The sequence below is a fragment of the Sphaeramia orbicularis genome, chromosome 6 (assembly GCF_902148855.1).
Source record: "Sphaeramia orbicularis chromosome 6, fSphaOr1.1, whole genome shotgun sequence".
Lineage (NCBI taxonomy): Eukaryota > Metazoa > Chordata > Actinopteri > Kurtiformes > Apogonidae > Sphaeramia > Sphaeramia orbicularis.
Genome location: NC_043962.1, coordinates 20,495,417 through 20,520,605, shown reverse-complemented (window position 1 = coordinate 20,520,605; position 25,189 = coordinate 20,495,417). Strand labels below are relative to the sequence as shown.

At 39.4% G+C, this 25,189-nt stretch overlaps 2 protein-coding genes across 2 annotated transcripts in view; one reads left to right on the top strand and one right to left on the bottom strand.

Annotated features, from left to right (window-relative positions):
* The window catches only part of brsk2a (BR serine/threonine kinase 2a), a 202,212-nt gene extending 198,139 nt beyond the window's left edge, over positions 1 to 4,073 (top strand). Inside the window, 1 exon segment of the mRNA XM_030137601.1 lies at positions 1,613 to 4,073. Coding sequence (XP_029993461.1) covers positions 1,613 to 1,833 — 221 coding nt within the window. The 3' untranslated portion in view covers positions 1,834 to 4,073.
* abtb2b (ankyrin repeat and BTB (POZ) domain containing 2b) overlaps positions 3,556 to 25,189 on the bottom strand; it is a 58,230-nt gene continuing 36,596 nt past the window's right edge. The window contains exons 3-17 of the mRNA XM_030137599.1: positions 23,304 to 23,514; positions 12,322 to 12,474; positions 11,557 to 11,722; positions 11,370 to 11,459; positions 10,586 to 10,687; positions 10,227 to 10,323; positions 9,334 to 9,469; positions 8,573 to 8,850; positions 8,298 to 8,476; positions 8,096 to 8,201; positions 6,901 to 7,003; positions 6,699 to 6,786; positions 6,485 to 6,553; positions 6,229 to 6,342; positions 3,556 to 5,981 (exon numbers count right to left, since the gene is read on the bottom strand). Of these exons, the coding sequence (XP_029993459.1) occupies positions 5,748 to 5,981; positions 6,229 to 6,342; positions 6,485 to 6,553; positions 6,699 to 6,786; positions 6,901 to 7,003; positions 8,096 to 8,201; positions 8,298 to 8,476; positions 8,573 to 8,850; positions 9,334 to 9,469; positions 10,227 to 10,323; positions 10,586 to 10,687; positions 11,370 to 11,459; positions 11,557 to 11,722; positions 12,322 to 12,474; positions 23,304 to 23,514 (2,126 nt within the window). The 3' untranslated portion in view covers positions 3,556 to 5,747. The remainder of the gene's footprint in view (positions 5,982 to 6,228; positions 6,343 to 6,484; positions 6,554 to 6,698; positions 6,787 to 6,900; positions 7,004 to 8,095; positions 8,202 to 8,297; positions 8,477 to 8,572; positions 8,851 to 9,333; positions 9,470 to 10,226; positions 10,324 to 10,585; positions 10,688 to 11,369; positions 11,460 to 11,556; positions 11,723 to 12,321; positions 12,475 to 23,303; positions 23,515 to 25,189) is intronic.

Below are 25,189 nucleotides of genomic sequence, written 5' to 3'. Positions count from 1 at the left end.
AATGCACTTATTCTTAGCTCAGAAACTTGTTTAACATATTTTTGAAGCATATTATCGTACTCCTATGGTAACATACTCTTAGTACGTTACCATAGGAGGCCATTGGTGAGTACCTGAAAAAAGTCTTAGAATCAACCTGAACACATCAGGAAGTTGTTGTTAATGAATTAGAAACAATCTGAAACACTTTATATACATTTTTGAAGCACTGTCCAAAATGATCATTTTCACAGCACGTGGTATACCCTTACTATTCTGTCATTAGTGCCCGTTATAACGCCCTGAAAAAGACTTAAACGCCACCTATTCGCCAGGGTTTTTTTTTTTTAGAAATGATCTACTACATAAACATTCCCCAAAACCTGTACAAAAATGATTATTAACAGATACACATAATATAGCTTTACTCTTCTACCACTAGAGGCCACTGCTGACAACCTGAAACACTGAACTGACCACTTCCTATTGGCTCAGAAATTATTGTTTAAAACACTTCAGAAACATTTTTAAAGGAGTAATTACCCAATGTAAGCACCCCCTGCACACACAAACATGAACTCCTCTCAAAGAACTTTGTTGCTTTCCACTTATACCATGACTGTGACATTTCTAATTCTACAGTTCTATTTTATGCAGTGACCTTCCTTCTCTCTTCATTACAAATGCATTTGTAAAGCTGTTGATGAAAGCAGTGAGTAAACACAACTTTAGTTTTTATTTTGGCAGGATTTGTCGTGTTTCTTTGGTTAACAGTGGAGATATAGTCTGTCATTTTAGAAAAGAGGATGACATCTTCCCTCCTTCCCCCTTAATTCACCAACTGTTTGACGCTCATCACAATCTGACTCTTGCAGTAAAATCATTGGTTGTATTTACTTTAGTTCAAATATTAGAACACTGAAAATGCAGCCTCCTGTCATGTTTAGTATCTTTGGCCAGCTTTTATTGTTTATTTGCTAAAGTTAGTAACAGACATCATCTGAAATGTGTTGACAGGTAGATTCTTGGAAAGTCCAAATATCACTGTTATGTAGTTCCTTTGAGCTTGTTCAGGTTTAAGTTGCCCTTCATTGTCATTGTGGTGTCTGTAAAACTTCACAAACATTTAAGCTTTGCAAACAGGAGCAAAGATGCTGGTACTTTATTCTTCAAGGGCAATTTTTTGTTGAAGCTTCCAGCTTCTTCATTGTCCTTCTTCCATCATCTGTCCTGCTTCTGGCTGACAAGACTTGCACCATTGAACACAGATGACACACCTTAGCACCTCTAGACTGCAGATAAATCAAAGAACAGTACTATCTCATACAAAACCAAGGTTTTTGTCTTCATGCTAGCAAGCTGTAATTTCTAGTTTTTGATTTAATGGCTACTTGTTTGTATTTATTGGTTGTGTTGTGACATATGCATGATTTAATGGGAGCTTGCCATGGCTGCTCCAGCAGCTCCCATCCTTGCTGTGTGTCCGTTGGTCTCCCTCGTCCGCCTCTGCTTGCTCTGTCTTATCTGTAGTCGCGTCTCTACCCTGTGAACCCCATTGTTCATTAGTTTGTTTGTTCTCTTTCTTCTCTCTTTCCCCTTTTTTGTCCTCTTTTCTTCCTGTCTGTGTACCTAGGCAGCCCATTGAGTAACTTCTTTGACGTAATTAAACAACTTTTTTCAGACGAGAAGAACGGCCAGGTGCCCTACCCTTCTGGCACGCCCTCCAAGCACTGCCCCTCGCCCATGCACGTCCGGAGGCACGAGGCAGAAAATAATGACACCAAATGCCCCGCTGCAGGCAGAGACAGAGCCAAGTTGTCGGTTGCATCTGTGGGGACACAGGAGGAGTCTTAGACTGAGATGCTCTGTAGTCGAGCCAGTGCTAGACCCATCCCAGTATCACTCTAAGCCAGTGGCACAGAGATAATATTATATTCTATTTGTACATAACTAGATGTACATAAATCATTTATGGACATTTTTGTATAAAAATAACTTTATATAGATAGAAATATATTAAGAAAATCAAAGTGATATTTTACAAACAGCATATTGCACATACATAACAAACACACACCCTCCTCCCACCACCCTGATCATTACCCCTTCAGTGTCCACCATCATCATCCACCCCTCTATTTTTCCCAGCCATTTGAACACATGTGCTCTATTTTTGCTTCCCTTGCTGCTAACCTGTATGATGACCTGACTTGTTTCTGATACCAGGAATTATCCAGAAAACCTATTAAGTCCCTCCATGTCCCCTGCTTCGTTCGCCCTCCCTCGTCCAACCCTCAACCCCCCCGAGTGTGCCAACAGAGACGGACATTTGTTGACGGAGGACTGCTTTTAGAGGTGTGCGGAGGGGGGGACGGGTTACCATGGAAACAGACCCTTCATGCAGACTTCTACCTTCATCTCCCTCTGCGCCCCTTCTTCACCTCTGGCAGCCATCAGTAGAAGTAGATGAAAATACCTTTAGTGTCCCCCATCTTAGCAACACACACGCACATACATGCACACCTCATCCACACATATTCTAACAACACAACAATGCACACTCTCTATCTCTAACCAACCTGTCCCCCTTTCCTCTTGTTAAGCTCAGTGAGCAGTCATTAATTGGAAACAAGCATTTCAACATTTTGCATACAGAACACATAAACTGTATGTACTTGCATACATGCACAGGTCCAGTATGCACAAAAAACTCTGGGATGTATTAACATGAACATTACAAAACAACAACAAAAAAAGACGACCTGCAGATACACTGACTGATTCAGAGGAGGAGAGAAGGGAGAGGAGTTTTGTGAAAGCCCAAACAGCCGACACGGATGCTTGCTGGATTGTATTGTTTGCTTTTTAATGTACTTTCTTTGTGAAGAACTGGGTTTAAAATACTGACTTTATTAGACTTAATTCTATTGCTGCAAATGCACTGGGATTGTGATTTCAGAGAGGGGTGGGGGGTGAAAAGAAATGGGCAGTTGGGGAGATGATATGATAGTATAGGGTTTGGGGGAGGGATGTGGGTGGGAATGTGGGTATTTAAAATGAATGATCTATTCTGTTGTACAGACTGATATCATTTCTTATGTAAAAAAAAAAAAAGAAATGTCTAGTTGTGACACTATGTTTAGATACCATAGGGTCAGGTTAGAAAACCTGCGCCTGCCACATCCTGTTCTTTTAAATTCTTCTGTGTATTTTTGTTACATGATCATTTATGTCTTTGTTTGATTGACCTACTAATTATTCCAACATTCCTGTTTCCCGTTAATCTGCTGCAATTTGTGTTTTGTTTTCCATTTATACCTCTCTCTTAGTCTCAACTACCAGCAGTAGGAGTAGAGGAACAAAAAACAATGACATGATAAATGCAATTGTGGATATTTTTGTATTTTCATCCTTATTTATTCATGTACGTTCATCTCACTGTTTTGATTTCCTAATTTATTATAACTTGGCTATTTATATGAACAAAGCTGTTAGGTCAGTTGAATGTTATTTATTACCCTCTTGTGTGTTTGTAAATGGGGCAACATTTGAAGAAAAAAAATGAACTTTTTTTTCTTTTGTTTTGGTCTGACTTTACAGAAATATGTGAACATTGACAAGTCTCAAGTTCACTTTTCCCTGATCTCTCTACAGAGGGGAAGAGGACTTGCGAAGGGAAATGATTTACCAGTAATTTAAGAATGTAGACTTAGCCTCTTTTTGGAGAGGAAATATGCTCTTCTATTGATATTTGTCAGTTTCATATTATTGTGCGTGTAGGCCAGGCCTGAGGAGAAAGACATCACAGATCCCAGTCTACTTCTTCTCTTTGTAAATATACAGACAAACCATGGGGGTTGATTGTCTTCTCAACCATGCTGGGGATTCCTGCTCTATGCTTTTAGCTTGTATTGCTGTGTGCATGTCAAACATGAGCTTTTCTTTGCATGGCTTTAGTGTTATTGTTCCATGCCAAACTCACTCCTTCTCTCAGCCTTCATTAATTCTCTCTCCACAAAACTACTTTTAATGTTCAATTCTCCCTCTGTCCCTTATTTTTCACTCTTTGCTTTTATGTTTGGCCTTTTTTTTTTTGTTAAAAATTGTCCCCTTGTTCCAACTGATCTTTCCCTTCCTCCTCCTCTTATCTTGTGCACAAAGTTTATGAACGATGCTTCCTTTACTCTGTATCTCTCTCTGGAAGGCTCTGAGGTCTGGGCTCTCTCTACCTGTAGGTAGAAGAAGCACAGAGAGGGGATATCAGTACTACAAACACAAAGCAATACCCTGTTGTTCACCCTCCTTTGTTTTCTACAATGGGAAGCTAGCAGCACTAAGGACATGATTCTGAGGCCCAGAGTGGCCTTTTGACAGAGCAGGAACAAAACTGACTGATGTAATCCCCATATAACATAACTGTGAGCATCTTCAGTGCTGAAACAAATAAACTCATTCAGTTATGGTGTTTGTTCTTCTTTGTGCCTGTACATGTGTGGGTAAGTCCCAAAGTTATAGTCATAGTTTGTTCAATGCATGAAAACAGGAAGAAACAGTAAGGTTAATGCATTATTTTGTATAAGTGCCTCCTTTCCTTCAACTATGTGATTGATTTGTTTATTGCATATGTAATGACTGTCATGTTGTAGGTTTGCACACTTCAAGTCTGATTTCTTTTCCAGGATTCCAGGTGAGTCCATACAAATGTAGACAGACTCTTAAGGTAGACTCAGAATCAACACAATGAGGTGTGTTTACCAGGTTTATTACAAGGTTCAGCATTATTACAGACTTTATGTAGTCCAATCCCAAAATGAAACCTGCTGCTGTAGCTGTGTAAAAGCATTAAACCTCAGCATACATAAGCTTAATGAACTGTTAGGAGTGTACCTGGAAACAGCTACACAAAGGCAATGTTTTAACAATAATATTAATAATTTTGCTTGGATTAAAAACAAAATAAAAAGGGAAACGCCCCGTTAAATACTCTCACATCTTTTTTTTTTTCCTCATTAAATAGAAAATGTCCATCCCACTCTTCAGTAAGTGTTTTGTTTCTCCTGTAATACTTTTAAAAATAGAAAATAAAAACATAGTTACATAAAAAGTACATTTCTTAACCCAAGGCTTCCTCCCACTCTGCTTCATTTAGTGAAATGAGACAAAGCCAAAAGTCCAGCATGGTTGCCTCACTTGTTTGTCTTCAATAGATTCATCAACTATTGTCCTTGTAGATGCTTCATCTCTTGTCCTTTTCCATAGTTTCAGTCTGAACTGAGAAGGTGCCATCCATCACAATCGTCTAAGGCCATCATTTACTTTGCTAGTTTTGTCCATTAGAGGGCAGCAGTGCTCCACAATTTGAGGTTCCCACCTTGTGCATCCATCTGTTGCTTCTCCAGTAAAGCTTCCCGAGCCTTGGAGATTTGCACAATGAAAAGTATCACGTTGTCTTATTTTCTTCTTCATATGTGTTAATGTAAGTGGGTGTTAAAGTGGAGTACTTGGTGCAACATATGATACACTGATCTGTCCATAGAGCAAAGATAAAATGCTCATTTATGTCTTGTTGTCTCAGTACCATATTAAGTTGGTTCCAATACCACTGAGATGGGATTAGATGTTACTAACAAAACATCTACTACATATTCAACACATAGATAACTTTAAAAGGTTGGATCTATTATCAGTGATTAAAAACGTATGCTCCAAGCACCACATTCCTCCACTTATTTCTGCCTCTTCTCCCCACAGTGTCTGTCCAGTTGCCTTCACACTCGAGAGGTGACATAGAGAGAACGTAGCCGCTGAGCTAAAGTAGTCTCCAGTTCCTCCAGAGGCGAGTCTCCCCGGCTGTGGACCAAAGTAGAGGTGGAGTTGTTTCCTTGTCGGGCTGCGAGAGGTCCCAGCAGCAGGCACCTGAAGCTCTCCCTCTCCAACAGAGCTGGCATCTGCTGCAGGAAGTAACCTTCACAGAATGAACTCAGCTCCACCGAACCATGGGCCTGGGATGACACAGAGGACAGTGCAGAGGTCAAATATTTTTTGCCACATAGAAAGTAACAAGTGTAGAAAGAGCTGAGTGTAGACCTGAGGTCAATTAGCAGGGAGATTGCTGCATGGTGCTATGATTTTTTTTTTTTTTTTTTTTTTTGTGTGTGGTGGATCAATTCTAAGTGTACATAGAGCGCACGCGTTCCACAAATTGACCTGATAGTACACATAAAAACACAAGATAATCCACTGTCTTACCTTGGCCATCTTGTAAATGCTGACTGCATTATCCAGGGTAATGTGCTGAGAGCAAATGAGTTCACAGTGTCTTTGAAGAGCTGCGAGCTGAAACAGACTAGCTGCTGACAGCAACTACACAAGGAAAGACAAATACATGTTAATACTTGGACTTTCTAGTGTTTGTAAGTGAAATTTAATAAGCTATGGAATTAGAGTAGTAGATGCATCACCTGCACACCCTGAAAGACTCTATGCCACACATAATTTTTCTTACCTCCAACAGGTCGGATACATTAGTCTTCAGTGATTCTGTTCCTCCACAGTACAGGTATGACATCATCATCTACAAAGGGCAAAGGTTCATTAGGAACAAGTTGCACATGGACAAAATAAATGGAAATGTTCAGTTTTTCCACCAGCCTTGGTTCTACTTCAACCATCTTCAGGACTTTCAAAAACAGCTTGAAAATAAAGAATGTATTTGTTACCTGGAAAGTGTTGTACTTGACATCGCTGATATCAATCTCCTTGCTAGGGCTTCCGTCTGGTCCAGAGGATGCCAGCAGATACTTGAATCTTAAGAAAAACATATCTTTGTTAGGGTCTTTTCAGAAAGTAATAATACAATTTTTTTTACAGGTTTCTGTATGTGTGTATCGGCCTGATGTGAACCTGTCCACTGCCTCTTACCGGTCAGAAGCTGTGATTAACAGAACTTTGTGGCCGTAAAATGGTTTCCCTTCCACGATAAATGTCACATCTGACATCTCAGGGTTATTCAGGAAATGAGGGTCTGTCGAAAAAACACATCAACACCGCCTTTGGTCAGCACAGAGCTTTGATCCTTCATTTATGATGTAAACAAAATCCTCTTAAACTGAACCACATAATAGTATGTTACGTTTTTGGTCGAACCTCCCAAGTGTTTACATTTTGAAACTGTCATTCAGTATTATTTAGACTAAATGTGTCATCAAGTGCCAGTGCGTGACTGGAGTGAGTGAACAATTGAAGTAAGTGTAGATGTATCAAATAACACATTTTCTTTCCAGTGTTTATACCAGTGGTTTCCAACAATTTTTGGCTCGCGACCCCATTTTAACATCGCAAATTTCTGGCGACCCCTGACATTCAAAACAGAGACTTTTTTTTTGCTAAAATTAATTTGTTTTTGATCATGTAATAGTTTTTCTATACTATGTTGTAAATAAACAGTCATTTTAGACGACATTTAGTCTATATAATGTTTATTATTATGGACGGAGGCAGAAAAGCCAGGTGTAGATTACTACACAAAGTGAGAATTTTATTTTCCTTGGTCAGGATATGTACAGTCAGTCCAGCTTGGATTTACAAGGCTGACAATTAATACTGAACAAGCAATAACTCAAACTATGAATTATGAAAGAGCTGCAGCATCTGAAACTGACCACAATGAACATTTGACAGATAAACAGTACCACAGTACTTCAGTTTCAGCTTCATTTTGTCATGTTTTTTATGTATTGTGATTGTCTCTCTCAACTCACCATATATTTTTTATTAGTAAGTTTTTATTTTTATTTTTTATCAATTACTAGAACTTTCAGGCGACCCCATTTGAATCTCAGGCGACCCCATGTGGGGTCCCGATCCCAAGGTTGAAAAATACTGGTTTATACTAAGATGAGCCCCTCAGTGAAATTGATGAGCTAATAAACATGAGTGAAAAATGGATCTTATTTCACAATTACAAATTAATTTTCTAGGCTTTGAGTGCTTAGAAAAGCGCTACTTAAATACGATCTATTATTATTATTATTATTATTATTATTATTATTATTATCATTATAAGAAACCAACTCCACTAACCAATCATAGAAATGTAAAATCAATGCTTCCTTACCTAGCTGCGCTGAAAGGGTTGCTTTCATCTCAGGGACGGCTGGAAGAGGAGCTGGGCCAAAACAATGACTAAAAATAGCAGCCAACTGATGTATAATAGCATCATTCTGGAAAAAAAAATCAAAAAGCAGGTAGGATGGCATTACGTTAACCTGTTACTAAATATTATATAAGAGAAAGGTAAGTATAGCTGAGGTAGGTACCTTGGTGGTGCGTAAGATATTGAACATGAGGGGCAGGCCTACAGTGACCAGCTCCTCGCAGTAGTCCTCTTCTCTGATTGTGGTGAACTCTCTGAGCAGGGACAGGGTGACCCCTGCCCTGGACTGCTGCTGAGCACAACGTAAGGATTCCAGCCAAACATGCAGTTTCCATGGGACTCCTGTTTAGGAAAAAAAAGGAACTGTGAGTACAAATTGAAAGAATATGATAAAAAGTGATGCCAAAGCACATTCTCTTCTTCCTGTCTGATAAGTACCCATTGCTCGTAGCTCCATGGTGACGTCCAGATAACCGTGCTCAGCGCTGTAGTAGCTTGCCTCCTGCAGAGCCTTCATCCTAGCTTTGCAGAGCTTGGGTATCCCTCCCTCTGGCAGGGCCCCAGGACCAGAGGAAGGAGTAGGAAGAGGGGAGAGCGGGAGGAAAGGGCAGATGCCGGCCTCCTCACCCTCCACCCCCTCAGCTAAGATCTCCTCCAGAGACAGGACATCCTCTTTGACTTGCTGGGGCTGAGTCAGTAGCTTTCTCAGCACGTTCCTGAAATGATAAATGGGACGAAGGAGGAGGTGGGAAGAAAGAGGAGGAATAGGGGATAGGAAGAACACACATAAGAATATTTATACATGTCTGAAGTGCAATACATACATCCATTTTTGTGACCCTGGCGCTCCTCTCTGATTGCATAATCTGTTACCCAGACGAAAATGTGAAATGTTGAGTCTACATCGTCTTCACACATACACACAGTGAACAGGTGGAGGGGTTTATGCTACCAGTTGGTGTTAAGAGACAGATGGACTCTATATGGAATGACATCCTGACCAGGCCTGTCATACTCAAATACAGTCACTATATGATTAAGAAATCTCTTCAAAGCTCAGATGCACTCAGGTCAAATATGACACTATGATGCTATTTCTGTATTACTTCAATCTCTGGAAGCAAAAAGGATTTTCCAAAGAGTTGTCCAACATCTCTTCCGCCCACAGTGCTTTTCAAATTAGAATGAAGGATGCATACCTATGTCCGTGTGCAGCTGCATGACTGAAGCAGTTCATGTCTTCATACAGAGATGACGTAAGGGCATTTCCGTCGTGGGTCTTTGAAAAGGGGTCAGCACCTCGTGCAAGAAGCAAACTCACCATCTCATAGTTTCCTAGAAAACAAATAAAAGATCAATGATGTAGACAGCTCCGAAGAACATGATCACTTGTATTAAACAGCTATTAGTAATCATATTCCTTGCACTGTAAATTTCCCCCAGGGTTGGTCTGTCTGTCTTTCTTTCTTTCAAACATGCAAAGAAAAAATAAAACGAAATAGCATTTAAGTGAACAGAATCTATCTTTGAGTATGAGCAAGTCTGAATTTGCATGGTCCAAAAGGAGTAGGAAGAAGTATAAACATAAACAACTTGATTGACATTTAATTGTTAATAGGATTCAGTTTTATCAGCTCATTCCCCTTACCCCTTAATTTGACTGCACTAAGGTTTATTATGAATTGTCCAAAACAATTAGACATCCTTATTGGGCACATTTGCTTGACTGTCATCAGTGCTATGTAGGGCATGAGTCCCTGCTCTACAGCTGTGGATGGCTTTCAGATGATCCCACAGAGGAATGCTGCTTAGAGGCTTCAGAACAACCACAGACAGCATGCTACTCTAGACTCTAGTCTTGTAAGAGCTTTAAATCATTTTGTTTTGACTTATTACAGCAGCTCTGTCATTTGTTCATATACTCCTCTGCTTGACCGTCCTACAGGATTACTGCACATATAATTTACAATTAGTAATTTAGCTCCTATAAATCAGATCAGAGTATAGGCCTACTAGGACTCAGACAACACTGTGTCTTTGATCACATTGTGAATGTGTGTGTGTGTGTGTGTGTGTGGGTGTGTATCCCCACCTGCTGCTGAAGCCAGCTGCAGTGGAGTGTCTGCCGTGCTCTCCTGTCCGTTGCGGACCGCAGCCCCCTCCACATTGGCCCCTGCGTCCAACAGGAGCTGAGGACAGAACCACACCACATCTGTTAGACCGAGCGATATTTGACATCCTGTAACTCATTTATGGTCTGACCTTTGACTGCACATTTGTCAGTACACTTTTGAAAGTCTTAACATCACGTCTGCAGTTATCTTAGGATTATGTAGAGAACAACCTCTATATGTTGTGCGCATACAGCAGTAGAGCATGTGGGAAATACAACACCAGCTGCGCAGGCTGACAAAAGTGTACCAGCTGCATATTTGTGTTTGGGATTCTAACCTGCACAACAGAGATGTGTCCATGCAGCACGGCAAATGTGAGGGCGGCCCAGTGTCGACTATCAGGATGTACAGAAGGGTGCTTGGGGGAGCATGGTGGGACCTGTCAGCACACGACAAATCATCATTACACACAAAGAAAGCACATTACATTTAATAAACTCTAAATTTTAGATGCCTTAAAACTAGGGCTGTCAAAATTAATGTGTTAATGCAGATTAATCCATCATCATGATTAATCTGATTAAAAATTTGAATGCAATTAACCCATCTGCAGCACAGAATGACTGTGAATGTTTCTGCCAACGCATTTTTTGCAGTTTGTCCAAGTAACCGCAAATGGGCTGTTGATCCAGTAGTGACAGGCAACAGAACCAACCGATAAAGATGGAAGATGCTAAACAGCATGTTAATGCACTTGATGGGAAATTTGAGTACAAAAAACCCCAAGACGGAACAGTGGTTTCAAGCTGTTTTGTTGAAAGCGTTGAAGGTGTTTAATAAACACATTAAATCCATGTATATTCCCTTCTTTCTTGAGTCTGTCTGTTCATGCACAATGAAACACAATTAATATAGATTAAAAGTGAATGATATTTAATCATGATTAATCGAAATTAATCCACAGCAACCCTGTGATTAATCTGATTAAAAATTTTAATCATTTGACAGCACTACTTAAAACAGATGCATTCCTCTGTGGTTATGCTAAAAAACATATACATACAGTAATAAATAAAGCTGCCTTTCATATGTTGCTGGAATTGCTGATGTATATTTATTACCGCAACATCAGGGTTGGCTCCAGCATCGATCAACATCTGGACTAAGGCCTCATCTCCAGCTGCGCAGGCATACATCAGTGGGGTCATTCCCTGAGTGAAGAAAAGAAATGAGTAAAATAGTCAGAAGAAGAAACGCAGAATTTATGTCCACAGCCACCGCACATAAAGAAACAATCTCCCTCTGTACCTGGTCGTCCATGCTGTTGACCCCGTCTGGCCCCAGCAGATCGATGGCTTGGCCAATGAGGTCAGTGCGTCCACAGTTGAGCATCCGAAAACCCAGATCTAGATGGAACTTGTCTGTGGCAGCTCTGGAGTCCAAACGCTTGAAGGAGCTAAAACAACATTCAGGTCTGAAGGAGACAAAAACAGGCAGAATGTGAATAAATACATTTTTGAGGCCTGTTACTATCGGCTATTCATTCATATCAACTCTGTTTATTTAGTGAAGTGCTTGTTTTTGTGGCTCATTGGTAATCTACATTTGCTTTTGATTGGTTTCTTAAGAAGCAATTGTATACTTCATGAAAAGGTTAATGAACCTCATTATGGCAAGTGAACAGTCATTAATCTAAACTAAGTACATTGTGTTTAATTCTTTGTAAGTAGCTAATTAAATTACAAGCCTTTTATTCTTGGCCATCATCGCAGCACCGTCTTTACAATAGTTTTTTTTTTCTTTTTTTTTTTACCTAATTAGTAAGATGTCATAAACACACAATTTGTCTGAGCTGATGTAAGGCCGGTGGAGATTTGGATGACAAAAGTCAGTCAGTCAACATGAAAAATGCTGATGTGTTATTCTAAATATTCTTCTGTGGTTCATTTTTTTTCAGTTTCTTCCTCTGCCTTCTGTTGTGAATTATCCAGCCAGTAACATTGCATTGCCAGGTCTAGTCTAGATATCCAGCAGAACATATGTGCGAGTGGATGTGTTGTTGCGAGTATTTACTTTAGTTGCCTTGGTTCACAGTCCAGTCCGGGGAGAAGCAGCCTCGCAGTCTGCCTGACATCATCGCTGTCTACCAACAGACTCTTACGATGTTCAGCGTGAACTATGGCCACTCTCATCCACTCCATCAGAGGTGGCAGCAACAAGAATGGCCTGTGAAAAGAAAACAAATCATTCCACTTATTTCTATAAAATCACATTAAAGGTGGGGTGCGAGATGTTTTCCTGGGCCATTTTTTACTATATTGTTTAAAACCTCCTTCACACCCCGATTACAACCAATTAATTAAATGCTCTAGCGCACAGGTGTCAAACATGCGGCCCAGGGGCCAAATCCAGCCTGCCAAAGGGCCCAGTCCGGCCCCTGGGATGAATTTGTGAAATGCAAAAATTACACTAAGATATTAACAATCCTTTTAGTTCAGGTTCCACATTCAGACCAATTCAATCTCAAGTGGACCGAACCAGTAAAACACTATCATAATAACATAGAAATAATGACAACTCCACATTTTTCTGTTTGTAAATGTAAATATTTTCATGTTTTCACACTAAAAAAAAAGTATAATTTCACAAAAAATTTGAATAACCTGAACAAATATGACCAACCTGACATGTCTTAAGAGAATTAAGTACAATTTTAACAATATTCTGTCTGTTATTAAATGTTTTGTGTATTTGTAGATCCACTGTGATCTGTAAGTTATAATGTACATGTGTAAATGATAAACTGAGGCAGAACATTGTTAAAATTACACTTATTTTTTCAGTTTGTTCATGTTGTTCACATCGTTTGAAAGGATAATTTGTAGATGTAAACCTTTCCATAATGTAAATTTACTTTTTTTGCTCTAAAACACAGAGATAAGTTTGGAGTTGACATTATTCATATATTAATATGTTATTATTTTACTGGTTCAGCCCACTTCAGATCAAATTTAGCTGAATGTGGCCCCTGAACTAACATGAGTTTGACACCCCTGCTCTAGCACAAAAATAAAAAAAATTTAGTCACCTGTGGAACAGACAGGACTGAAAAAACACCATCCAATCATTCTGAGCGCCCAATCGAAATGATTGAACTGTGATACGTCTATCAAACTCAACTGCCATTTGCCCCCCCCCCCCGCACATACCCCTCTTCATGCATGAAGCATTCTCAGAGGCTTGGAGCGCTTGTGCACGAAATGAAGCCAGAGCAAGAGCTTCTCTAAATTAGCTATATTAGGATGGAAGGTTCACCAGCAAACTGTTTTGTCACTAACATAAATCACTAGGAAATGTAACGTTAGTCAGATAGGTATGAATTGGGGCTGTTCTGTAAGAGTTGGAGGAGACTGAATGAGGTATGCATGGATCGGAGCTGAGGCCAGAGCTGGTGAATTGTTGCTGTGTAGGACTCGTGAACCCTGGGGAACAAGCACTGCACGTGCCAGTACTCTGGAGGCGTGGCTTTGGAGGGACGTCTGAAGAAAGGGGTTTGGACTTTTGAATTGAGTATCTTCAAAATGTAGCTTGCTCAAACCGTTTTTCTAAGATCTCGTACCCCACCTTTAATACTAACAATGTAACACACTCAACTGCCTGACAAACTCCTCTCTTGGGTGCCCTTATTAATTATTTATACCAAAAGCATCAACATTCACAGTGATTAGCTTGCGAAGTCAGTGAGTTCACATCAGCTCCCCGTTGCTTTGATCCAATAAATTCCCATGCCCTCAGTAAGACATGGTGCACTTCTTCTAGACTCATGATTCACTCCTGTTAAAAAGGGAACTCACACCATCTTCTACCAGATGACTTATGTGTGTCTGGCCATACTTCCCCTGACCCTAAGCAGTACACAATGAGTCACATTCAAACACACCCACACTCTCACAAAACACCTCAGCTCCAATCACACATACATGTTAAATTTTACACACCACATACATTTAGCAGTCACCTTTAAACTAAATCGAACCTTTATGTGCATATATAAGAAATTGAGTTTTTCCTCACCACTGTCACCAGTCACAAATGTTTGCTCTTGGAGGATTCTGCTGGGTTTCTGTAAATTGGCCTGAGAGTCTGGTTTCAACTGGCTGTATACAGGGTGGGGAAGCAAAATGTACAATATTTTGAGGCAGGGATTGAAAGACAGTGTATGACCAATTAGTTTATTGAAAGTCATGAGAATTTATTTGCCACAAGAAAATTGACATAATAGAAAATGTTTTTATTCTATGTGTCCTCCTTTTTTCTCAATAACTGCCTTCACACGCTTCCTGAAACTTGCGCAAGTGTTCCTCAAATATTCGGGTGACAACTTCTCCCATTCTTCTTTCATAGTATCTTCCAGACTTTCTCGTAATAGTTTTGCTCATAGTCATTCTCTTCTTTCCATTATAAACAGTCTTTATGGACACTCCAACTATTTTTGAAATCTCCTTTGGTGTGACGAGTGCATTCAGCAAATCACACTCTCTTTGACGTTTGCTTTCCTGATTACTCATATGGGCAAAAGTTTCTGAAAAGGTATGGATAATAGTGTTAGGTATGATTATGACATCAATATATGTTTGGTTTCAAAACAACTGACGTAGTGCCTGCTGAGAAAAAAACAACAAAATGTTCATTGTAAATTTTGCTTCCCCACCCTGTATGTAAACTGGCATGAGATAACTTTTGTTATGATTTGGTGCTATATAAATAAAATTTGACTGATTGATTGATTGATCTATATTAGAGCTGTACAATATATCATTTGAGCATTGTCATTGCAATGTATGTGTGCACAATACTCACACTGCAGATTCTGCAATGTAGGAGGCAAATGAACTCAACGTGTTCTCATCTAATTTCAACCTGGATACCTGACACACACTGCACACAGCGATCCACCAATCACAATCGTACTCAATCAGTTTGCCAAAGCAGACCACGCCCCTGCACACGGAGTGAGACGCTGGTAACAACATTGAAAAATGAGCAACAAACAAGATAAAAATCACCGAAAATGAAGACTTGCTGCCAAAAAGAAAAGCAACGTCAGTTATCTGGGAATTATTTCGGCTATAAGAAGGATGATACTCAAACACATGTTCTGTGTCGATAGTGCCTTGCACCTGTATACACAACGAGAGGAAACAACTAATTTGTTTGACCATTTATGTCAGCGCCACACAGCTAATATACACTCCTGAGTATTTTTTCATATCGCAATATATATCGCGGGGTTAAAAAAAAATTGCAGTGTTTTTTTTTCCAATATCGTGCAGCCCTAATCTATATGCACTGGATGCCAGGTTGAAAACTGTTCTAATTTTGTAAAATGCTGTACAATCAGAGAGCACAACTCTAGTTACATATGCACTGTGGGTTGATTATCAGAAAACTGCAGTGGCTTTTGAATAATTAGCCTATTTTTAAACCAGGAGGCACCAGAATAAAGCACCTCACTGAAAAACTGGAGAACAGCCTGGAATTATTATTTCTAAGATCTGAACCAAAAATGAAGGCATGAACAAGAGACACACACTACATGAAAATCTTTTGTTAAAACCTGATAAATTGTATTAATAGAACTGAAAGCCAGACTGACCTGAACCTGAATGAGTTAGCTGAAATGTCATTAGGTTTAAAGAAACAGTGAGAATAAACATCAGTTTGGATAAAAGAGAGCAGAGCAGTAGATAGAACTGCAGTGCTATTTCTGAATGTGCCATTTAACAAGTCCTTTTGAACTGTTTTACTGGCTGCTTTTCTCTCTGTTCCCTCTTTCTCTTCGTTGTCCTCCGCTCACACCTATTCTTGTTAATCCCTTTAGAAACCACTGGTGATATAGCTCTGTGCAAAACCGTGTCTAGCCGGTTAATTCCTCCTTTCTCTTACCATATGTGCATAGAATGTGCCTGTGAGCAATGACGCATTATTGTTGTTTGCTTTTGATCCTTAGTCAGAGGTGTTAATGATTGTTTGAATGCTGCCTCTGTGTTCTCACGAGTTACTAAGCTGTCATTCACCTGCTGTGATGTTATTCTTAGCCGCGGCCTCACCTTTGTTCTGTTGATATTCAAATTCTCAGTGTATGCAATGAATACAGATGGATCATCGGTGTACGGGGGTAAGGCCTACTGTATGTGCAAACTATAGGGATTCCAATTATGTTAATGAGCAGTGGGAACCCTGCAGTGCCATTTAGTCTCCTCATGGTGTCTTTATTTTTAGCAATTACCTTTTTAGCTCCTTGTAGCATCTTTGAAGTCTTCATTAATAATGCATGTAGTAAACTGTTGCTTAAAATTGTATCTAAAAGGTTTCAGAAAGTGGCTGTTAGACTTTTAACTCCTTATATCAGAGGTCTTAAACAAGCCAAAGGGTCCAGTCCGTAATCGTTGGATGAAATTTTCAGGGTTTGTTGGAAATGGGATAAGGAAGAAATGATTACATTTTGGTGGTGATCGGGGGTGGGGGGGCCCACGGGGGGGGCCACTGATCAGCCTTGGCGGAGGTCTGCACTCTCCGAGTGCTTCTAGTTGAATCTTTTGTGTATTTGTAGATCTACTGTGATCTGTAAATTGTAATTTACATGTGTAAATAATAAACTGAGACATAATGTTCTTAAACTTGCCCTTAGTTTTCTTAACCTTTTATTGGGTAAGTGACTATTTTTTTATAATTTCTGCATCCATTACAAGACAGTAACAGCAATAATAACAGTGCTGACAGTGAGGCAACAATCTCAGGTCCAATGTGGTCTACAGGGTCTGTAAGGTCCGCCTCTGCATGAACAGTGAGTATACCTGCTTTGTTAGGTTCCATGAAGTAATGGTACTAATGTAAGGAATGATGTTCAAAGGGATAATGTGGATGTTGACAAGTGTTTGTATCAGCACTTATGTTGGTCTAATGTTCTAAAGAAGGTAAGAAACCAAATATGGTAACTTCATTAACTTTGATTTTCTACATAACAGTAAAAAGAATTTGAAAAATTTTGCAAAAGTAATAAAGTCATGTTATGTCCTCAAATAACACACTAAGATTGAAATTTAGAATTTCATGGTATTTCTGTGAGTATCCTATAAAGGGTTAAGAAATTTCAGTTTGTTCATGTTATTCACATTGTTTTAAAGGATAGTTGGTAGATGCAAACATTTTCATCGCATAATTTTACTTTTTTCACTCTAAAACACAGAAGAAAGTTTGGAGTTGACATTATTTAAATGTTATGTTATTATTTCACTGGTCGGGCCCACTTTAGATCAAATTTGGCTTAATGTGGCACCTGAACTAAAATGAGTTTGACACCCCTGCCTTATATTCTAGTTCATACTTTGCTGTAACAATGCTTTAACAATCATATAAACATACAGTATCTTACGTCTAATTAAAAATAAAAACCCACTCTGAGTAAATACTAGGTGAGTGGTTACTTGATTCTACTGCAACGACTGAATTAAACATTTCAGACTTTTCTGCATTGGTTGACTTTTATCACCTAGACAGCAGTGCATTTAGGCACCTTGAAATAACTTTGGTATATTTAACCTTTAGGGCACTGCAGATGCCCTGCTGTGTTTCTGTGTCTTTTATCTTTTAGCCATATATTGCTTCAGTGTTTTATCAGCCAGGGATCAGATATGAGGAGGGTTCCTGCTGTCATGAGCGACACTAAACAACTAGACAAAGAGCTAATGGGGAGGGCTGAATGGTTAATGGGGTTGATACTGGCACGTAAGGAGTGTAAGAGTGTTAGGGAAAGAGCAGGGAGGCAGGTGGAGTATGTCTAAAATAGGACAGGGGTTGGGTATTTAGGTACTTTTTGGCAGTTTGGGGATGGCGTTACGGGTGGAGAGTGATAAAAACACCATGTGTCTGACAAGAGGAGGAGCATTGGGGTTGGGAATCAATGTTACTTCACCTAATGGGCTCCACTCAACAGAAACTGGGCTATTTGTGTCTGTTCGTTCATGTCTGCTCATTTAAATGCCAAAGAGCATCCTCCCTGCTACTTAACACCATACTTGCTTCCAGGCATGCATACTTCCCTGGGAGTAATCCGGAAATAAAGCGGCTCCAATTAACTGTATTCAGCTTTTAACACCTAATGCTCATTGACCCATCAGATTTTTCTCTGCACCTACCAATCAATATTTTGCAGCCTATGCTTTTTTTTTAATAACATATTTATTTAGCTTTTTTTGGTGCAAATTTAAGTTACATTGAACGTTTGAATATTCAATTTCAGAGGCACTGAGCATGTCCCATTCTTTCCACCCCCTCATCCTCCCGCTACTGGTCCTACATAACATACTTAATGATAGTAATAAAAAAAATAGCAAAGTACTCATAAAACAAAACAGGTAAAATGAAAAAAATACTGTATATATATAATAAAAGGAAGGAAAATAATAGAAGAAAAGAAAAACAGCTTAATAATAGACAAATCTGCTTATTCACAATTACATCCTACACACAAGATGTGGACATGCAGTGTTATTAATATTATTAGAGAGTACACAAGAATATATAGCACTCCAAACAGGAAGAAAAAAAGGGTGTATGGGAAAACTGCACTAAAAGCATTTTATATAGTTTAGAGTGTCATAAATTGTTTTGTTTTTTTTTAAGTATTTAACCATGGAGCCCAATACTACTTGAAATTTTGATGGCTGACCTCTCATACAGGCTATGTTTACTGAGTGAACAATACATCATAAAAGTAGTAATTCTTGCATAATAAACAAGGTAGACTTTTTCATTTTATGGCCTATGTTTTTAGTAAAAGACTCAGCTGTTATTTAATGCAAATTACCCTTTCATTTTACAAGTCTGAAGGATATAGCCTGAACCTAAATGTGCATCAACACCAAACCTCTGACTCAACAACTGTGTACACACCTTTGCCAGTGGCCCACGACTTCAGACAGATGAAGCATGTCTGGACCATCACCCATGCTGTTCTGGGCCCTTTTCCCACAATTCCTTCTTCCCCGTCTCTGTTCTAAACTCTGAGCTCTGCATCTGAAGTGTTACCCCATACACTCCCCATCTGACCTCTGTGTCTGGGTTATGCCCCTCAGCTTGAAACACAAACTTTAGCTTTGTCAAAGTGTCGGTGGGACATCAAAGCGTGGACGTCTGTTAACACTGTAACTGGATAGTCCTTCTGGCTAGCCTACTGACCCAACGTGGTAAGGCTGCACACTGAGAACGGCCAAATTAGACACACACATGCATACATACATACGTAAACTCACCCACATGCGCACGTAAATGTGAGCTGTGATTCATGGTGCCTTTCTCACCACCACCTGGCTGATCATAAAATGACAGTCAAAGCTCCAAGCACGGCCAGGTGCGTCTGAACTCTAACCTGTCCGACATAAAAAACACAGGCTTTTCTCGCCAGGAGGCAACATCACAGGTTTCTCTGGCCTCATATGTCTTCAGTGTGGTTCAGTTCACGTTTGAACAAACTTCAATAGGATCTTTAAGGAGCCCCCATTATGAGCTGCAAAGGGTCAAGGTTAACTGCTGATTTAGAGTCAGATTACTCTCATAAAGGGTGATCTGATGAAGCTTTCGTTAAAGTAACCTCCACTGGCCATTTCTTATCACTGTAACACATCTATCCATTAGTGCTTCTTTGAAGGATGTGGGAGGGTTGGGGGTGGTCTGCTCAGAGGAGGGCTTGGAAATGCTCCTCATTGATGGGAAAAAAAATAGGACCAATGGCCCTGTAGCTTACCAGCCAAATTAAAAGCTTTGGGAAATGTATCCAGATGCCATTTATTATCACCCAGTTCTGTGTATTTATTATATTACAGAAATAGCCCATGTTTTGGTCATATTCCAATCAGATCTGTAAAAAATTCAAATTCCAACTTGATATCATTGATACTTACTGATTTATTGGATCAATCCACTTCCTATCTGTTATAATGGGAACATTTTTCAAAGTTGCGCTAAATCCAGAATCAGATCTGGATCGAAATAATTTCAATACCTTGTGTTGACATCATCATAAAGAAGCTGCATACCAAGTTTGAAGTCAATCAGAACTGTAGTTTGGGAGAAGAAAACGATTAAAATTTTTTCCCCATAAGAGCCCATGTTCAATTTTCCGTAAGTTCCCGGATCCAGAAGAAGATCCTGATCAGCATGTGGACATTATGTTTTGGTCATCTCCCCATCAGGGCTGGACTGCAGAAATTTACATTTGATATCATTTATATTTACTGAGTTATTGCATCGATCCACTTCCTATCTCTTATAATGGGGAGATTTTTCAAAGTCTCAACAAATCCACAGTCAGATCCGGATCCAAATAATTTCACTAATTTTTGTTGACATCATCATAAAGAAGCTGCATACCAAGTTTGAAGTCAATCGGAATTGTAGTTTCGGAGAAGACGATTGAAAGTTTTGTAACGGACGACAGACGACGACGCTGGACGCCACATGACGACAATAGCTTACGGCCTATCGGACAGTAAGCTAATAATAAGCTAAAAAGAGTGATGTTTCACTGTTACATAGATTGTTTAATGACTTTCAGCACTAATAAAAAGGGCATTTCTCTACACTGTGGTGTCAAGAGTGGAGTTCATGGAGAAGTATAGAGATATGCATAAGCCTTCCCACACTGCCATATAATATCATCACTTACAACTAAGCACAAAGTTTAAAATGATCATAACAAAAAGGGCGTTTCTTACAGTCTTGAGGATTCAAGGCTCTATGCAGGCTTCCTAAAAATGTTTGATGATGTGGCCCACACAGATTTAGTGGTTTTGGGTTTCCACCAACGATTTTATAAAGCTTTCAATAGAGAGAGAGAGCCAGAGAGATGGAGAGGCCCATTGAAGGAGAGAAGCCTGTATCATTACTGGGCCCTCAAATTGTAATCACTACCAGGTTTGCACTGTTCTAGTCTGGTACCTGAGCCTGCCCCGCATGCTGCCCTGTAACATTAACAGAAAGCACACACCGAGATGGAGATACAGGCATAAACAGAGAGGCCAACTGTTCGAATTCTATAAAAAGTATACGTTGCAGATGTTGCAATATAAATACGATACTAAATCATTTCATCCTGTCCATATAAACCAGGCTGATATACACTCGATATTAAAAACATCTGAAGATTTGGAGGAAAGCGCCAGTATGTTGATGAGGGGTGTTTGCTGCTCTACTCTCTTTGATGCTAATAAGGAGCACACCTTTGCTCACCCACACTCTGTCTGTTCATTATTACGTACATGCACATGAGCCAGCTGGCCCTGCATGTACATATGTGTTTGGATTTAGGTAAGAAGACATGAAGATTTGGCTGATATCATCACACAAACCTTCACGATTATCTAACAAATGTAATGCCCTGATCATGACCTGGCAATCGCAAACACATGCACTTCTACACACGTGTGCATTCAGACCACTTACTTACAAACTCAACAAACACACTAGATGTACCTGAATCATATTTATGTGCTTCGGTGCTACCTCTAGACGGGCCTCCATACATCAATTGAAAGTGTAATTAACCTTTGAACATGTGAGAGCACTTTCCACTGACATTTTCAACGTGGAGTTACTCTAAAAACACACATCTGAATGTTTTTGAGACCTGAGCACAGATGTGGAAGTGTCTGCAAGTACTTTTCTCACATAGACAAACACAGTCACGTTGTACTATAATGTTAACTTAACTTACATAATATACCTTGAAAACTGATGGATATTGCCATGAACTAAAAAGGATTCTGTAAAACCTTACTCAGTCCAGTATTTTAACATCAGTGTCCTACTCAAACCAGGTCCCACACTTCTCCTTGACAATTAAAAGACAAGAATTACAATAATTATTCTACAAAGACAACCGAAGGAGGATCTAAAGAGTCCCTAACAGAATTACAGGTCATTAGCACCTCTTAAAACCATTTAAACCACCAGGCTTCTGCTTAATTCAGGCTTTTAAGGTGCAAATTGCCATTTTCAGCATTTACACCTGGAAGTTTCTGGTTACCTGTTATTTACACACAAGAAATTAACCCTAACATTACAAGAGGGCAGTAGAAATAGCAAAGGCTGAGAGGTAGATGTCTGATGGTGTTCACATGATAACGTATCATTCCCAACTTTTTGAGGGTTGATGTTCATGTATTAACATTTGTGTAATTGCATTAATCCAGTGGTTCCCAACCTGTTTTGGCTTGTGACCCCATTTTAACGTCACAAATTTCTGGCGACCCCAGACATTCAAAACTGAGAGATTTTTTTGCTCAAATTAATTTGTTTTTGATCATGCAATAGTTTGCTATACTATGTTGCAAATAAACATTAATTTTACACGACATTTAAGCTATATAATGTATATTATTATGGACAGAGGCAGAAAAGCCAGGTTGAGATTACTGCACAAAGTGAGAATTTTATTTTCCTTGGTCAGGATATGTACAGTCAGTCCAGTTTGTATTCACAAGGCTGACAATTAATACTGAACAAACAATAACTCAAACTATGAATTATGAAAGAGCTGCAGCATCTGAAATTGACCACAATGAACATTTGAAAGATAAACAGTACCACAGTGCTTCACTTTCAGCTTCAGTTTGTCATGTCTTTTATGTTTTGGGATTGTCTCTCTCAACTCACCATATATTTTTTATTTGTAAGTTTTTTTCTTTTTTTCTTTTTTTTTTAATTTGAATCAATTACTAGAAATATTAGGTGACCCCTTTTAAATTCTAGACGACCCCAAGGTTGAAAAACACTACATTAATCACATCTGTTAATGTCATGAGCTGGATTAAAAACCAAACCACTGCACCAGTGAATAAAAGGAGGCAGCAAAACTAAAGAACAGATTTTCTTAGGGTGGCCGCAAAACCAACATGAAAAAAACACAACTGTCAGAGATTAGATCTGTTATTTCACTGCCTATAGTACTCTCTGCAGAGGATCTAAAACTGTGTCCAGTCATGCATGACACCCACCTCTCTTTGCTAAGTGCCATGCGTGGGGGATCTAAGTTCGGATTCTCCATGGACTCCATTTGTGGGCAGCGCAGGAAGTAGTAAAGGGTGTGGAGGGCGTCCGGTGACCAGGACACGGGCTGCTGGGGACGGGCGTGGCGGGCGGGGCTCAGCCCTGCACGTACTGAGCTCAGGCGTTGCATGTGGTGCATGGCACGGGACACCAGGTCACCTGCAGCAAAAGAAGAGTAACAAACGGTGTCAGTTTTATTCATTAGAGAGTGAATCTGCGCACAAAGTGGATTCATGTCATTAGTTCAGCTCATTATTTATCAATATTGTATCATTACCAATGATATTATTGTTAACAAAAATTAACATAATAATGAAAACTATAATTGAAAAAACATTTTCATTAACTGAAATAAATAAAAACTATAATTAAAAGAAAAAACAAGAACTAACTGAAGCTGTATTGTGTGTTTACAAAACTAACTACAATGTATAAAAATTATGGACAAAATTCCCTTTGTTTTTGTCTTTGTCAGTGTCAGATTGATATGAAATCAACTTAAATCGCTTGAGCAGTTTTAGGTGGGTTAGAGTTAACACCATATGGCACTACATGGTGCGCCGTCATCGCTTGGTGTTTAGAGTCAGCTTCTCGCCCCCACTCTACCTGGCAACATGGAGACTAAAGATAGGATTTCTTTGAATACAGTGAGGAGGAAGATAAAAGATATGAAAAAACTAAAACTTATACTAAAACTAAGCATTTAGAAAAAAACTAAAACTAATAAAAACTAGCAAATCTGCTCTAAAAACTAATTAAAAGTAACTGGATTAGAGAAAAAAAAGTCATAACTAAATAAAACTAAACTATAATAAAAAATCCAAAACCATTATAACCTTGATAATTACTCAAAAGGTAAGTACACTATGTCAGACTTAAATAAATGTCAAGTGACACATCAAAACTTTTACGCTATAAAAAACAGTTCATAATCCTCAGTAGAAGCCTTGTGGGCCAGCAATCAAACCGGATTTCCCCCTCTTCCTAAATTACTTACATCCAGCTCCCCGTACTCATTACCCTCTCTCAATGTCTCTGGTGGTATTTACCATTAACATGTCATTATCAGTAAGCACAGCCAGACGGCCAGTCTAAATACTCATTCATCTTAACTCACTGAAAGAGTTAATGGGCTGAGAGACAGTAGATCACCGGTTCTAATGAGCTGTTCAGCTGTTTGATTGACGTTGTACAATCACTGCACTGAGTGGGTGTCAGTCCTCTAAATGATAGCAGCAAGGTTAAGATCCATGATTAAGTCTCTTTAAATACATGAAACTTTGTCTTAAATGCCAGTTCTGTGAAAACATGACCGTATTTAGATAAAACATCCATGTCATCAGTGCATTTGTCCTCCCATTCCGTGAGTGGAACAGCCAGCTACTTATATAATATGTATTTACAGTGACTAAAAAGACAGGGCAATGAGCTGGATAGAGTAAAGCATTTAGATAACATCATGACCATGAGCGTGACCATATGTGTCAGAGCAGGAGTAGAGTGAGATACAATATATCACAGTAAAGATATGTGGAGGAGGGGTACAGACTGGCATCATGACTGACGGAGGCCTGGTGGAACTTGGGATCGTGTAACACTCATTTAACATAATTACCTCTGGGTTAATTTCTAACCAGATTACCGAGACTACAAGGATGTATGGAGGCCAAGGCTGAGGATATCAACAGTGTGCATGTGTGCGTCTATATTAGGGGTCTCTGGGTACTACGAGGGGGATTTCATTGGAGTAGCCCTCCCAAAACAGACCCCACTTAAAGCTGAAGGGCCTCCTTTGTGTTAACCACCACCAGCAGTCCCTGCAGGAGGTCTCCTA